The following is a 15,381-nucleotide window of genomic DNA, read 5'->3' as shown; positions in this document are numbered from 1 at the left end:
AGCTTAGTTCCCTTCAATATAAAATCAGAACCAGGATGTTCTTTGGAGCATTTGAATCTTAGTGAGCACATGAAACACGCTCAGTTGGAGCCGCAAAATACATAGATGTGCTTTACGATGTGTCAACATGTGAGGGCATGTGGTAGCTTTTTCATCTTGCCACCAATCAATCATTAGAATCCACACCACTTCTCAACAGGCAACCCACTCATTCATGGGACTTTCACCCACAAAACACACCAGCGTGTTTCCTACGTGTCAATGCATGGACATGTGGCAACTTTTTCATCTCAATGAAGCAAGATTGGTCGATTGTTAGAATTTGCACCCCTCCTCAAAGGGTATGCACATGAAGAGTGCAGTTCCTTGCATCTCTCACAACCAAAAAGTTTGGTTCAAACCGTTGGAATGTCTTCACGCACATGTGGGCAGTTTTCCAAACCTAATTTAGCCTTAAAAAGCAAAAATCATTGCCGTTGTGGTAAACTACGTGCAAGATCCTACTTTCAAGCACTTTGATGCTACAAAAGAATCTTCATGCCACATCAGCTCAATTTGCCCTGCAACAGTTGATTTTTTTGTGCATGTGCGTACCCTTTCAATGGGTAACCCATTCCTTTGTGCAAATTTCAATGTATGAAGCTCTCTCCATAGCTTTGTCCCAATCTCCAATGACATTGTGCATTTGCTCAATAGTTCATTGCTTTGGGCCACAGGTTGGCAGCCCTCACATCACCGACTGAGACATGCGGCAACCCTTATGTGCTAGGACTCTCTCTCTCCACCATTCTATGTAGGACTTGGAAAAATGAATTTATGGAGCCATTTTTGGATCCTTTTCACAACCTTTTGTAGAGGTGAAAGCCATATAAAAAAGATCCCTTTTGCAAAAACGTGAAGATAGCCTAAAGAGAAGTTAGGCTGGGTTCACAATGCGTGGCAGAAGTCGCTTCCTTTTGCTGTGAGTCAATCAAAAGTCACGCTTTAGGATGCCCCGTTCACATAGGGCAGTGGAAGTTGTTGGTGGGGCAGCCACGTCAAAGAACAAAATTGCTTTTTCTCTTCCACTCTGCTCTGCAACTCTTCTAAAACAAACACCCCCCCCCCCCCCCCCCCCCCCCCCCCCCCCCCCCCCCCCCCCCCCTCGAGCACTTCCACCTTGACAGGGGTCTTCTCCAACCTATAGCACCACGCCATGCAAGCGAAGGGAGCCAAATTGCTACCACCTTGTGTGAATAGCAGGGCGGTGGAAGAGTTGCGCTCCCCTGTGTTTCATCTGGAAGTGATGGGAGGCCCACCCTTCCAGTCTGGATCGGGCCTTATGGCTAATTCAGACTGCGCATCAGCTACTGTTGGACGCTTTTCCACCCAAGATTTTCATGCCCCCTTCTCTCAGCTCCAATCTTGTTCACACTGCGCATAACAACGCCTGCAGAAAGTGCTTCTGTGCAGGCAAGAGCAAGCAGTTGATTGGTCTTTGGTGCAGATGTCCACCTTTGGACGGCTCAACCAGCTGGAAACTCATTGCCTTGCCGTGAGTCAGCATGCCATGACAGCCTTACATTGCTTCGACCTTGAACAGTGTGAACTGCAAACTCTCTGGCGGCTCACTGGGTTGGTCCACGTAAGCTGAACATGTACAGTGTGAACCCAGCCTTAGAAGCCACTTTTTCCCAGCCTGGATTCCTGGAACTAAAACTTACACGTCAGGTCTAGAATCTCTCCCAGTGAATGAATCTCCAAGGATCACGGAACAGGACGACTGCGACACAACGAACGCGAGAAATGGGTGTGTGCGGGTTTCTTGTGCATATTAAAAGCCAGTGCTGCTCATCACACTTCGGGTCGGCCTCTGCTTGCATTCTACCAAGCTTACCATGGAAGTTACCCCCGATGAGCAAGAGGAGATTGATGCACTGCTTCCTTTCCACCCTCTTCCTGCCTCAGGCAAGTGGCTTTCTCCCTCTTCAATGCATCATTTTGCTCTAATGGAGCTATACTTGTTTCTGTTTTGTTAGTGTCTCATGGTTTTGATCTGCGAAGTGAGCATTCTAAGCTCTCACAATGTGCTGAGCATTCTAAGCTCTTTCCCGCGTTCCTCATAGGGAAACCTGTAGCTTCCCCTTTTCGAACAAAATTTTAGCTATTTGATTCCTCCAAACCACAACATACGAATAGAGTCTTAACAACCCTCTTGTGTCTGCTTCATATCCACTATATGCATATCTTCAAGCTGGACTGCATTGTAAATCTGCCACTAAACGGTAAGGATATACTAATATCTTATCACATGACAGAGCTCGAAATCCTTGTAGACAACCTGCAGCCTGTTTAAATTTTGCGGAGCTGCCTTATCTCTCAATTTGTTTTGAATTTGAGTGTTTCTTAGATTTAAACCTTTTTCTAGTGCATCCAGTTGCCTTTGTGCTATACATGGCTCGCCTCAGCCAGCCGGCAGCAGCTCAGTGTGAGCTGACAGTTGCTAAGGTTCAAGGGTGCCCATCCCCATGTGCTCAATATCTTGCTCTTCAGATGATAGCAGCAGGTGAAGCTTTTCCTGCCAAACCAGTGGCTGACAATGGGGGCAGACTCTCCTGAGAGAAAGAGATAAACTTTAAAGGCTATTTTTTGTATCATAAATGGGTGGGAGGAAAATGCCATATGAGTGGCCTATAGTGCCAGAAAGCTTAGCCATGCTCTATCATCAAGAAGGCTTGGTGGCGTTCCTGCATGTTGTCATAGCTGCTCCGTGTCCCACCTGCAAAAGATTGAGGAAAGGCTTGGTGGTGTTGCTGCACGTTGTCAGTGCTGCAATGGAAACGGTCGAGTTGGCCATGCAGGTGTGACTCAGCTCAAGCAGAGGTCTCATGTGGTCTTCATATGTAACACAGCTTGCCACCCAAAGATATGAAAGTATCAAGCGCTCCAAATAAACCGGATGGTGAGGCTGCTGATGAGCTCCAGTTTTACATCAAGCTCCTAGCCTTACGCTTGCATGAACAAGGTGAAGTCTTCATAAGGGCCTTCAAAAGGCAAAAAAGTGACTATGGAGGGGCCATGAGAGTTAAAAATCTATTGTAAAAAGTTAAAACCTCATAATGATTTCCAACAAAGAGAGAGCAAGAGGCCGGTGTTTAAAAGAAACCTTTTACTTAGTTAGCCCTTAATGTAAAAGTAGATTTACAAAATTTAAGCTATTAATTGCTATTTATGATTAGAAGTGCGCAAACTCTAACCATAACAATAAAGGCAGGAGAGAGAGAGAGAGAGAGAGAGAGAGAGAGAGAGAGAGAGAGATAAAAATCTACTTTAAAAGGATGTTTGGTTTAACATTTACAATATGAGATGAAAATTTGACATTAACCCATTTTGGCATGTACAAAGGGCATTGCATTAACTTATTGTACTCTGGTCTAAATAGAACTTTGCATTTTTTGGTTTTTATTTAATACAATTAAAAATCATAACCCTTCGCAAAATGTTTGAATTTCAAAGTCTTGGATTTAGGGTTGTAGGGAAACCCACATAGCTTGGAGAAGACGAAGGAAGCTCAAGGCACACAACAGAGAGTATATTATTTAGTGGGCAATGGCAAGATAAGATAGCCCTAGAGTGATGGGTGTATATATAAATGCACAGGGGAAAAAACCTCTTAGTGAGGGAAAATATGTCTCGGCAGTCCTAAATGTGTTCACACACATCACTATCACATGTATATTGTAACAAATACCTCCTAGAGGCTGGGAGTGATGCGGTGAACGAGAGTTGGCACATAGAGTATAGGGAAGTGCCATGCTGTGAGGACATGATCAGTCCACAAAGGGGAGTAAGCCCAAAACTTTGCAGAAAGCTTCGAACTTCTCACGAGACAATACCTTTGTGAAAAGATCTGCAAGGTTGTCCTGTGCACCTCAATGTGCTTTGTGCGAGCATGAAAAACTGGGTTCCTTGCAACTGCCAATGCGCTTTGATCTGTAACATTTTAAAAAATCCCTATAGGCTGCATATTTGCCTCATTTGAATTTACATTCGAACTTCCACCATTGAAAAGTGGCAACAAACTGTCATAAATGTCCTGTGAGCTTACATTACTGTCTCAGTACATGATAGCAAGGGCTGAACAGAATCTTCCACAAACACAACATCCTGTGAAACCAAGATACGCTTTGTTTGTAGATGGTACAACCTGTAACCTTTGCTTTCAATACTATAACCAACAAAAATGCATTTGACAGCCTTATTATCGAATTTTTTGCGTTGTGTTTGTGGCACCAAAGCATAAGCCAAACAACCAAAAACGCGCCTGTGCTCAGTAGAAGGCTTTCTATCATGCCATGCTTCATAAGGAGTCATAGACTGCAAAGCTTTCGTAGGACACCTATTAAGTACATAAGTGACACACATGATGCGGCAAAGCCAAAACGAATGCGGCAAAGCTTGACTTTTGACCATACATTGTGTCATTTCCGTAAGTGACATGTTTTTTCTTTCAGCAACACCATTTTGCTGAGGCGTATACGACATTGTACATTGGTGTTTTATTCGAGGATTATCCAGAAATGCATTAAATTCATGAGACATATACTCCCCCCCTCGATCTGAATGGAGGGTGTCCATAGTACATTTTGAGACATTTTCAGCCATAGCCAGAAATTGTTTGAAGCACATAAACACTTCGGATTTGCTTTAAGTGGTTACTGTTGAAGTTTAGGCATCTCAAGTGAACTGCCCAATGTGATCCCATGTATTTATTTTACTTATTTGTCAAAGTTTTGGGTAGGGCAATTCACTGGGATTGCTATATAAGCAACCCCTTGCCTCCGTTGTATACACATTCAGTTATTCATTGCCAAGGTTGATTGGTTCAGGAGACTCTCTCTCTCTCTCTCTCTCTCTCTCTCTCTCTCTCTCTCTCTCTCTCTCTCCCCTCGGTCTCTACGCTTCCGCATCGTCGACTTTGACATGGTATCAGAGCTTGGAGTAGCTCGTGCATGAAGAACCTTGTGTGATGGAGCTGCTCCAGAGAAGAGCTTGTTAAGGACGAACCCGCATGTCGCTGCTTCCTACTCCTGTCCCTGCGTTTTAAAACGCAGCCACTTTTGTTGCCGGAGTTCACTTGCCTTGGCGCCACTTGGTGTTCCCCCCTTGCCTTGCTACAACGTTTTAAAGTGCTGTCGAAACCTGCCCCTTGACGGCCCCTTGCCCGCCTGCGGACATATTAAAACTCTGCTGTGCAGCAGCCCTGCCCCCTCTCCTGCCGCGACAGTGCCTTCACTCTCTGCCCGTTGCGTTTTGAAACGTTGTCGGGTAGTGCATGCTAGGCGCTCCTCTCTCTGCCCGCAGCGTTATGAAACGCCACCCCTAGCAACCTCTTGGAGCCGACGTCCCCCAATGTTAAGCCAAGCGTTTTAAAACGCTGTGGTCTGTGGACGACACCTTTTGAGAAGCAGTGAGGGTGTGGAAAGCCCAAGTTTAGAGCATCACCGACCTTGTGAGCCAAGCGTTTTTAAACGCTAGGGGCTAAGAGGCATAAGGAGAGTTGGAGGGTGAGGTTTTGTGCCCAATCTTCCAAATTTTGTGGTGCGGCTTGAGAGTCAAAAAGGACGGGTAATTGTAGTTGAAGATAGGGATAGCAGAGGGTGTGGAGCAGTTTGGCATAAGCTGTGGAGTGGAAAAACGGCTTGGAAGAGGTGAGGATATTGGAGATCTTGCGGCTTGGTTCGGGTGGCCACACTTTGGAGTGTGAGAAGGTTCCCGGAGTTTTAGATCTCGCAACTTCACCATGGCTCCCCCTTGCTCAATGTCACGTGACACATCCAACCCTACGTGTCCGTGGACAAGCTACAACAAGACAAGGGTTCAGTCAGTCTAGTCAATCTAGATTAGCAAGTGTTCTGGCGTTTTTTGTGAGTCTGTTCGCAGACCGTGCATGCCCAGGCACTTAGTGTAGATGCATATCCTCCGGTTGCACACAGCATGATCATAAGCACTCCCATCAGAATCCATCAGATTCCTTCAGGGGAATTTTCCAATGCATTTAACCTATTTTCCCTATTTTTGACATTTTTCACTTATTAATTTAAGTGACTTTTGTTGGAAAGTAGGTAGGGAAAATTGAGTAAGTTTGTATATAAGCTAACCTAGGCTAGCACTAATTGGCAGAAGAGAAGGAGAACACAGACCGCAGGCAGCAGGTTCCCCCTCTCTCTCAGCAAGATCCCCCCCTTGGTGGTGTTTTTCCTCCAAGCAAGAACCACAGCATCCAGCGTTTTCATCAAGAAGCCTCGTCGCCATAGACCACCCATTGCTGGCATTTTTCATCCACAGCATCATCGCCACAGTCTCCCTTCCCTTGGCATTTTTCAGCAGGATCCTCATCGCCCTAGACTCCCAGACCCTAAGCATTTCTAGCATCGCCTAGCCTCAGAATATCAGCGTTTTTGCCAACTTAAAAACAGCGTTTTTCAGCCAGCAGAAATCAGCCCCAAACCAGCGTTTTGGTTTTCAGCAAATTTCAGCCATTGGCGTTTTTGGACAGCAGATAAAGTGCATCAGTTTTCAGCCCTTGAGTCGGTCTCGTCATTCCCGTCGTCGACATCGACCTAGCCTAGGCTTGCATCAGTCACATGCATCCACCTTGTCCCAGTTTGTGCAATCAATAGTAGACCACTCTCGCCAACGAGAGTGGGTCCTTCGGAGGAGGGTTTTACGTCTCTGGTGTCGTATTCTCTTCTCTCTCTATCTCTCAGTCTCACACACCCTCATGCACAGTGTCCATCACTTTGTTAGTGATCATTGCACTCTCTCATTAACAACGGAAGGCTCTCCCTTCCCTAAGAACAAAAGGAACCTTGAGCACATTACGGAGCACTCATCTTGAGAAAAGTACAACATTCATTCCTCTGCACCTTACACTCAAGCTCCAGTGACAAATTGAACTACGCTCAGTGGAATTTGATTATGCGACTCTAGTTCTCACGGAAAGGCTTGTGGGATGTTGCCGACGGCTTGGAGCCTCGTCCCACACGGGATTCCCACAACAGATACACCCGCCTTCAAGATGACAAATATCTCAAATCGTGTGTCGATTGGGATGCGGCTAATGCGAAGGCAATGTCGGCCATTGCGGAATCTCTTACAAAGGACTTATCTCCAGCTATTCAGACCTTGAAGACTGCCAACGAAATGTGGTTCAAGCTCAAAGGAATGTTTGATCAGGATTCTACGATGCGAGTCCCTTCTTGGACAGTTGTTTGCCATACACTTTCCCCGAGGAAGTTCCATGCAATCATTTCTTATGAAGACTAAAGTTATCCATGATCAACTATCGGCTATAAAGAGTGCAGTGACGAGTACCTAGTTAGCTGCTTTGGTTCTCACGAAGTTGCCTTAAGAGTATGAAACAGTGGCTAGGACACTTCGGCTACAAGTCACGAAGGAAAAGCTGGAATTTGATGATCTCACATGAAGATCGGTGTCACCACTAGCTTCAGCCAGAGGGAGGCTTGTGAGTGGCAGAGAGGGGCAAGCAATGCTCGCTATGATCAATTTAGACCCTTGTATTGGAGTTCAAGTTATTGGTGTTTGGACCCGTAGGTCGGAGTTCAATGCACATGCATCTGGCAGGGAACCAATCAAATGTCTAAAACACTATGAATGAGTGTACCAATCGTGAACACATCACGTACAAAATATAAAAATCCAAGATAATGAATGTTGGAACACATCCTGTCCATGATCCGACCAACAACAGTTCAAGAATGGGGATTATTGGACGTAGTGTGGTCTACAGTTCAAAGTTTCTACAAAGGCAACCAATGCTCAAGATGGCATTAATTTCAGGTACAAAGTTGAGGAGAGCAACACAGAGGTATATCTAGTAGTCCAAGGCCTTCTATTGGGGTGTCCATGGTAGCTTCTTCATCGACTAGGTCTCACTATTGATGTCCACTATGAGCTGTAGAGAGTGTGTTAAAGTTTAGGTATCTCAAGTGAACTGCCAAATGTGATCCCATTATTTAGTTTGGCTTTTAGGTGTTTATTTTACTTATTTGTCAAAGTCTTGGGTAGGGCAATTTATTGGGATTGCTATATAAGCAACCCCTTGCCTCCATTGTATACACATTCAGTTCATTGCCAAGGTTGATTGGTTCAGAAGACTCTCTCTCTCTCTCTCTCTCTCTCTCTCTCTCTCTCTCCCCCCCCCCTTGGTCTCTATGCTTCCGCATCGTCGACTTTGATAATTACACCCATGCATGCCTGGGGTAATCATCAATGAAAGTCACGAAGTAAAGGTAATTGCCCCAAGGACGGAGTTTGCATGGACCCACAAACATCACTATGCACAAGCTGCAACCTGCATGTGGCCCTGTTGAACCATCCTTTGGAAACTTCGAACGTTGCATATTACCTAAAATACAGCCTTCACAAACATGTTTGATAGGTGCTTCAAGAGGCGGCAAAGAAGCAACCATATTAGATATCTGCAATCGCAGCAAACTGACAAAGTTCAGATGCCCAAAATGTGCATGCCAAACTTTTTGCATCTGAGATAGCTTTTGAATCCACAACAGCTTTTACAAAATTCTGTCCACACTTGTCATACAAAGTGAGCTTATACAGCCCACGGCATAAAATGCCAGATGCAACAATTTCATCACCAAAACTGAGATCATGTACTGTATATGTGTCATCCACAAATTTGACTACAAGACCAAGTCTAGCAAGTGCAGATACAGACAAAAGATTCTTCTTGATACCGGGTACATACAATGCATCAACAAGTGTGATAGGACTGTCATTCGCAGCAGTAAGCACAATCTTTCCAACTCCCTGAACCGGATAAGAGGCATTGTTGGCACAAGTGATCGTATTCCCGTGAGGGACAAATTCAAGAGAGGCAAACAAATCACGATGTGAGATAATGTGCTTTGTAACACCATTGACAAAATACCACACATGTGAATTTGCAGCAACTAACATGCATGCATCATGGATAGTAGGATCATAAGTACACTCTGCACTAAATGCCCACTCTGCATCTACATCAGCATCACAATCTCCTTTCACCAAAGACTCTACAATAGCTGCACTTGTTTTGGACCTTGTAGTTGATCCAACCTCTTTCTTCTTAGCCTCTTTTGCCTTTAATTTCGGATACTGCTTGATTAAGAGATCTTTAGCTTTACAATAATGGCGACACATCTTCTTTTTGCCCTTATCACCATAATTCCTAGACGAAGTATTGCCAGCAGAAGCATTAGAAACAGAAGATTTTCCACTCGTAGAAGAACCATGAGAAGTGGTTACATTGCTGTTACAACCTTTTCTTTGAGTAGCAATAAAAGCCCGTTCAATTGCACGTAGACCTGTTTTTGTTGGAAAGTTACTCTTGCAACAACAATGTGCATAATGCATCAAACTTGACAACTTCAAGATTTCCTTGGGTTATAAGTCTCCAAGTATTAGCAAAAGTTTGGTAAGAATCTGGCGAAGCATCAAGAACAGTCTACACAAGGGAACTTTCAGAAATGGCTTTACCTGCAAGAATAAGCTGCTCATTTATATCCTTGACACCAACAAGGAAAGTGTCCATTTCATCTTACTCATGCATAATCTTCGTCAAAAGGCTTTTGTATGGTGGGTCGTTGTGAGGGTTGGAGAGCGGGGGCCCTCAAATGAAAGGCTTGTTAGCTCTTTATGCAGCAATGCAATTTTGGCCTCATTGGGACTTGCATAAAGACCAACTATAATATCCCAAGCTTGTTTTGCAGATTTTGCTGAACGAATGTGAGGAGTAATAGTGCGCTTCACAGACAACGCAATTAATGCATGAGCCTGCACATCTCTTACATCCCAACGAGCTTGCTCAATCGTAGGCAAAATAGCTCTGGCAACAACAATCCTACCACCAAAACCTGCAACATTCTTAGAATCAGGACGTACATCAATGCCCTGCACAATGTTCCAAATGCCCTTTGACACAAGGACATCGTCATAAGCACTCACATCACAAGCATTGTAAATAAAATGCATGAGTACTTTACGCCATTATCCATGAAGATTGTACTCTCTACAAATCAGACCAATGACATTAATGAAAATCAAGCAACTCAACATTGAAATGAGGACGAAACTTTCAACCACACATGAGGAAGCCGACGACATGAAGATGAAGGGGTGTTGCATCATGTAAGCCCACATAGGGTAATTGTCTCTATCCAATTTGTCCTCAGCAGCAAACATCTTGAACATCTGTGTTGTTGTCAGCCATGGCGAATGTGTGCACCTGATGTGAAAATTGCCCGAAAAGAGGAGAAACGAAAGGGGAACAACATGTGCTTTATAGCACAAACCATAGAAGACTGTAAGGGACCTGTTATGCAGAAAACGACACTGACAAATTCTGCACAAAATGACAAAATAGCCTGCGCAGTTTGCCTGTGGTGGAAACGGAGGCCGAAATGAGCCCAAATGAAAATTCTGAGCAGACGAAGCTCTACGAGTACTTCCGAAGTATTTGTCGACATGTTGACGCTCACCAAAGCTCACAAAAATCGGAGAAAGTAAGCAGGCATGTGCTGGAGCTGCTGGCGACTAAGGCGGGAGGACGCAACCTGCTCTGATACCAATTGTTGGAATTAGGGTTGGAGGGAAATGCACTCAGCTTGGAGAAGACGACGAAAGCTCAAGGCACACAACAGAGAGTATATTACTTAGTGTGGAATGGAAACATAAGATAGCCGTAGAGTGAGGGCGTATATACAATGCACAGGGGAAAAAACTTCCTAGTGAGGGAAAAAAAATGCCCTGGCAGTCCTAAGTGTGTTCACACAAATCACTACCACATGTATATGGTGACACAAAGTGATTAGGTCTCCACAATTGGAAAAAATATCTTAATTTCAAAGTGAGTAGGGAGGCCCAATGATTTTAAATCCGAAAATCGAAGGAATCAAGTGAGATACCAGTGCAGAAGGGGCGAATGTAGACATGGAGACCGTGAGTAGGTGTTGCGTGAGGTGGGGAGCAAATGAAGGGAGAGCACAGAAACTAGGGGCTGTGCGCCTAACAGGTCATCGCAGTAATGCTGCTCTGTGGGAGGGCGCAGAGGTAGGCTGTAATATTTTTAATTTTCACGGTTGACCCTGGCAGCCGCTTCACAAGGTTTCTTGAGTGGTTACGTGGGATCTCCCATGATTAATCTAAATCTTATGTGTGCAGTTTCGAGTCCTTCTTTTGTAAGGGTGAGTAAGAGAGAGAAATTCTTGAGTGGTAACGTTGGGATCGAGAGGAATCTCGATAGTGATGAATAAACTATGCAACGAGCCAGTAGGGCCTCCCAATTTTAAAAAACTAAAAACTCCTTTCAAAACATCTAAAATGCAAAAGTGAAGGGTGTCAAAAATTAAAAACTTCTTGCAATTGGGAAGTGAATTGACTTTTATTTTATTCTATATAATGGGGTGGCCTTGCCTATATTTTCCTTAAAACAAATGCTTCTAAAATCGTAGACACATACTGCAATGTGCCAGGCTTTTGCGGAATTTAGTTTATTTCTTAATTTTAAAATGATTTGTGGTACACAAAACAGAATCAAAAGTTCTTAAAGGATTATTATGTTCAAAGTCAAATCATTTGTTGCAGCCCCTCCAAAAAAGAACTAAATGCAGCTTTTGGGAAAGATCATTTGAAAGGACATAATTTCTTTCTCTTCAATCTCTTCAAGACTTTTAAGGCTCTTTTGAGGACGCATGTCAAACAACAAGAATTGGACGACCTTCATCTATATGGAGACTAAGGCCTTTAGAGGCCAAAAAGTTTGGGGTGGGGTATTGGGTATGGAACCCTCTCTAAAATTGAATTGCTACACTGTTTGATTTTGTATTATAGCAAGGGATAGTCATCTGCATTGTCGTGGCTCTATCGGAAGTGGCAGCGGAAGATGGACAGATATAGCTTAAAACAACGGTAGCAGGTGTACAACCTATCGTATTCGATGGTGGATAGCAGCAACCTCCGAGAGCAACCTAGTCGTGGTGAAATCTATATCTACAAAGTACGCGCCAGAGGAAAGTCGCCTAGAGCAAGAGAAGGCATAGAGGGAGAGAGATCGGCAAAACATCAAGGCACTAGGGAGAGAGCGCGATCTGGAACAGAATCGTTGAAGAGAGAAAAATATTGGATAAATGAGTTGTTGTTAGAGAAGAAAACACTATATAGAGAGAGACTTAAAATGTTGGCTTTGAATGCAATGCACAAAGCTAATAAACCCTCTTCCCTATGTCGGAAAATAACCAAATTGTGCGACTTCTGCAAAACCCCCACGACCCTATTAATAGGAAGTTAAATCTGGGAATAAACAAAACCTCGTATGAGATTGGAGATGTCACGTGCACATCTAACCCTATGTGCATTTGGACAAGCTACTTCATGACAAGGGTTCAATTAGCTTAGGAAGTGTTCTAGCACCTTTGTAAGTCTGTTCGTAGACCGTGCATGTCCAGACACTTAGAGTAGTTGCATTTCCTCTGGTTGCACACAACACGATCATCAGATTACAGTCAGTACCCATCAGGAGCATTTTACAGTGCATAGAACCCATTTTCCCTATTTTAGCCATTTTTCACTTATTATTATTAAGTGACTTTGTTGGGAATCTGGGTAGGGCAAATCTTGCAAGTGGTTATATAAGAAAGCTAGCACTATCACTTTCTGGGAGAAGAGGCAGCAGAGACCCAGTGTCTGGTAGTGCACCTTCTCAACAAGACCCCTGGTAGAACAACCTAGCGTTTTCAGCCATCAAGAACAGCCTAGTGTTTTCAGCAACTGCACATCAGTCCCAGCGTTTGGCATATTGCAGATCAGCCTGGCGTTAGCAGATTCCCTAGCGTTTTTGCAGCAGATACCACCTCATCAGCCCTAGCGTTTTTGGAACAGCAGATCAGCCCTAGAGTTTGCAGTTTCTTGGCGACAGAACCCCCATTGCATCAGCGTTTTCAGTTTTCAGCAGTTAGACTCCGCACCGCAGCCCCCAAACCACGCAGATCTCACCTTCCCGCAGCAGATCCTCGCTGCACGGTCATATCAGCCAGCAGATTCAGCCTGCTGTTCGCAGATTTCAGCATCTGCGTTTTCAGTGCATCGTCGTCGCGTCGCCGCCGCCGCCGTCGCCGTCGTCATTGACATGGAGTCAGAATTCAGCAGATACAAGAATTGCAGATTTTAGCCCCTAGCGTTTTCAGATTTTAGCCTGTCTCGATGTCGTCATCATCGTTGTCGACATCGTCAGCAAGTCCATTGCATTTAGACCATTGTACGAGGATTGTGCAATCAATAGCATAGACCTCTCTCGCCATAGAGAGTGGGACCCTTGGAGGAGGGTTTGACAACATTCTGGTGTCGTATTCTTCTCTCTCTATTTCTCAGTCTCAGCACCTTCATTCACAGTGTTTACCACTTGTTTGTGACCATTTGCATTCTCTCACTAAAGGAACAAGGAAGGCTCTCCCTTCCGTAAGTAAAAGGAAACCTTGAGCACAGTTCGGAGCACTCATCTTGAGCAAAGTTCAACATTCACTTCCGTTGCACCTTAGATTGGTATCAAAGCTTTGGCAGTGTTTTGTATCACTCAAGGAAAGAACGACAAGAAATTTTTTTGCTTCTTGTGGTCGCACGTAACCCAAGTCCACTTGGGCGTGTTGATTCCTAATCGTGTTTGTGAAGAGTGACAGGAAACCCAAGAAAGAAGGGCTTGTCCAGCCTCCCCTTGTTCCTCTTTTCACTCATTGAGAGCGGACCGTGCACTTTGCAGCCGGCCAATCGACGTGAGGTGGGAAAAAGCAACCTTGGTGTGAGCGCAAGGCCGCCAAGGGGTGCGCTCGTAGGAAAGAGAAGAGCTCGGGTAAGAGAAGATCCTTCTCTAACACAGATTGCAAGCTAAAGAAAGAACCTCAAGAACCTCAAGAACTCAAGGACTCAAGAACCCAAAAACCCAAGAATCTCAAGACCCCAAGTTCTCCGTGAACTTAAGAACCCAAGATCTCAGTGTATGGTCATCACCCGAAGCGGAATGGATACTTTGCATGAAGGTGATGAGCATGAAAGTGGTGAAGAAGACTTTTCCCCACCAAGAGGTTTTTCCGACCCTCCCCCTTCGCCACGGTTTGCACCAAATCCGATGGAGGCTTTGAACAAGTCAATGATGGACATAATATTACAACAAGAGGCGCAACGTGCCACCTTTGATCGCGAGCGCGAGCAAGCTCGCTTAGCGGCTGAAGAAAGACGGTTAGCCTTGGAGCGCAAGCAAGCGCTTGGCGGCTGAAGACAGAAGGGTAGCCTTGGAGCGTGAGCGTGAGCAAGCGCGCTTGGCGACCAAAGAAATACGAGCGGCCTTGGAGTTAGAGCGTGAGGCGCAGAGAGACCAACGCATGCAAGAGTTGGTTCTACAGGTACTCACCTCGAAGTCCGAACCGGTCAAAGATGTTGGTAGTTCATCAAGTAGCAGAAACTCGAACTCCAACAACCCCGTCACAGAGAAGATCACGTTCAGTAAGTATGACGGTAAGATAGATGCTAGTGTTATTCCTTCTTGGTTGCATCAATTTAATGCTTATTTTGCGACAACTAAGAAGACAGGGAATGGCAAGGTTTTGATGGCAGCCATGTACCTTGCCGGTGATGCCATTAATTGGTACCATGCATGGCAAGAGACACAGTTGGCCGCGCACCTAGAGGAAGCAGACGAAGGCGCGCCCCTTTCCTTCAATTGGGCCGACTTCCAAGACAAGCTCAATGCACGGTTTATGCCACCATAGTACCTAGCACGGTTGAGAGACGATTGGCGCAGTCTCAAGCAAAATGGTTTGTCAGTTATGTCTTTCTCTAATCGTGTTTTGCAGCTCGGCACCCAATTACGCAAATCGGATGATGAGCCAAGGAGGCATTCCTTTATGGATTGGACGAGTATATCAAGTATGATGTCGAGGTACTCGATCCAATCGATCTCAACAAGGCGGTAGCGACTGCCCTCGCGCAGGAGATGAAGCACAATAAGGGAAAGCCGAAGGAGAACAAGACTTCTCAAAGTACCTCTCAGACTCCTCAGAACCCTCAGAACGGTAAGAATGGTAACTCTTCTAACCAATCTTTCTCTAGTCTCTCAAAAAAGAACTCACACAATGAATCTAAGGGTAAAGCTAACACAATTGCTAAACCTAAGCTCACTCCAGATGAAAAAGCAACACAAGGAATTTTAGGAGGATACACAGAAATTGGCACAGAAAGAAAGAAAGAAGGTAAAGCGAACTGACGGTTCTTGGTTGAATTCAAGACCTAGTTCGCATTGGATGCGAAGCGAATGGAGGAGGAAGACCTAGC

At 44.8% G+C, this 15,381-nt stretch overlaps 1 protein-coding gene across 2 annotated transcripts in view; it reads left to right on the top strand.

Moving 5' to 3' along the window:
• Positions 1-1,143: 1,143 nt before the first annotated feature.
• The window catches only part of LOC147434627 (oligopeptide transporter 4-like), a 45,227-nt gene continuing 30,989 nt past the window's right edge, over positions 1,144-15,381 (top strand). The window contains exons 1-2 of one of the 2 annotated variants that reach the window (XM_086491085.1): positions 1,144-1,624; positions 1,821-1,947. In XM_086491085.1, coding sequence (XP_086347211.1) covers positions 1,487-1,624; positions 1,821-1,947 — 265 coding nt within the window. In that variant the 5' untranslated portion in view covers positions 1,144-1,486. The other variant, XM_086491084.1, reaches the window with a different exon arrangement.

The sequence above is a fragment of the Adiantum capillus-veneris genome, chromosome 19, assembly GCF_014529385.1.
Source record: "Adiantum capillus-veneris isolate H3 chromosome 19, ASM1452938v2, whole genome shotgun sequence".
NCBI classification, from domain to species: domain Eukaryota; kingdom Viridiplantae; phylum Streptophyta; class Polypodiopsida; order Polypodiales; family Pteridaceae; genus Adiantum; species Adiantum capillus-veneris.
Note: the sequence above shows the minus strand (reverse complement) of the source record. Positions and strands in the feature narration are given on the sequence as shown.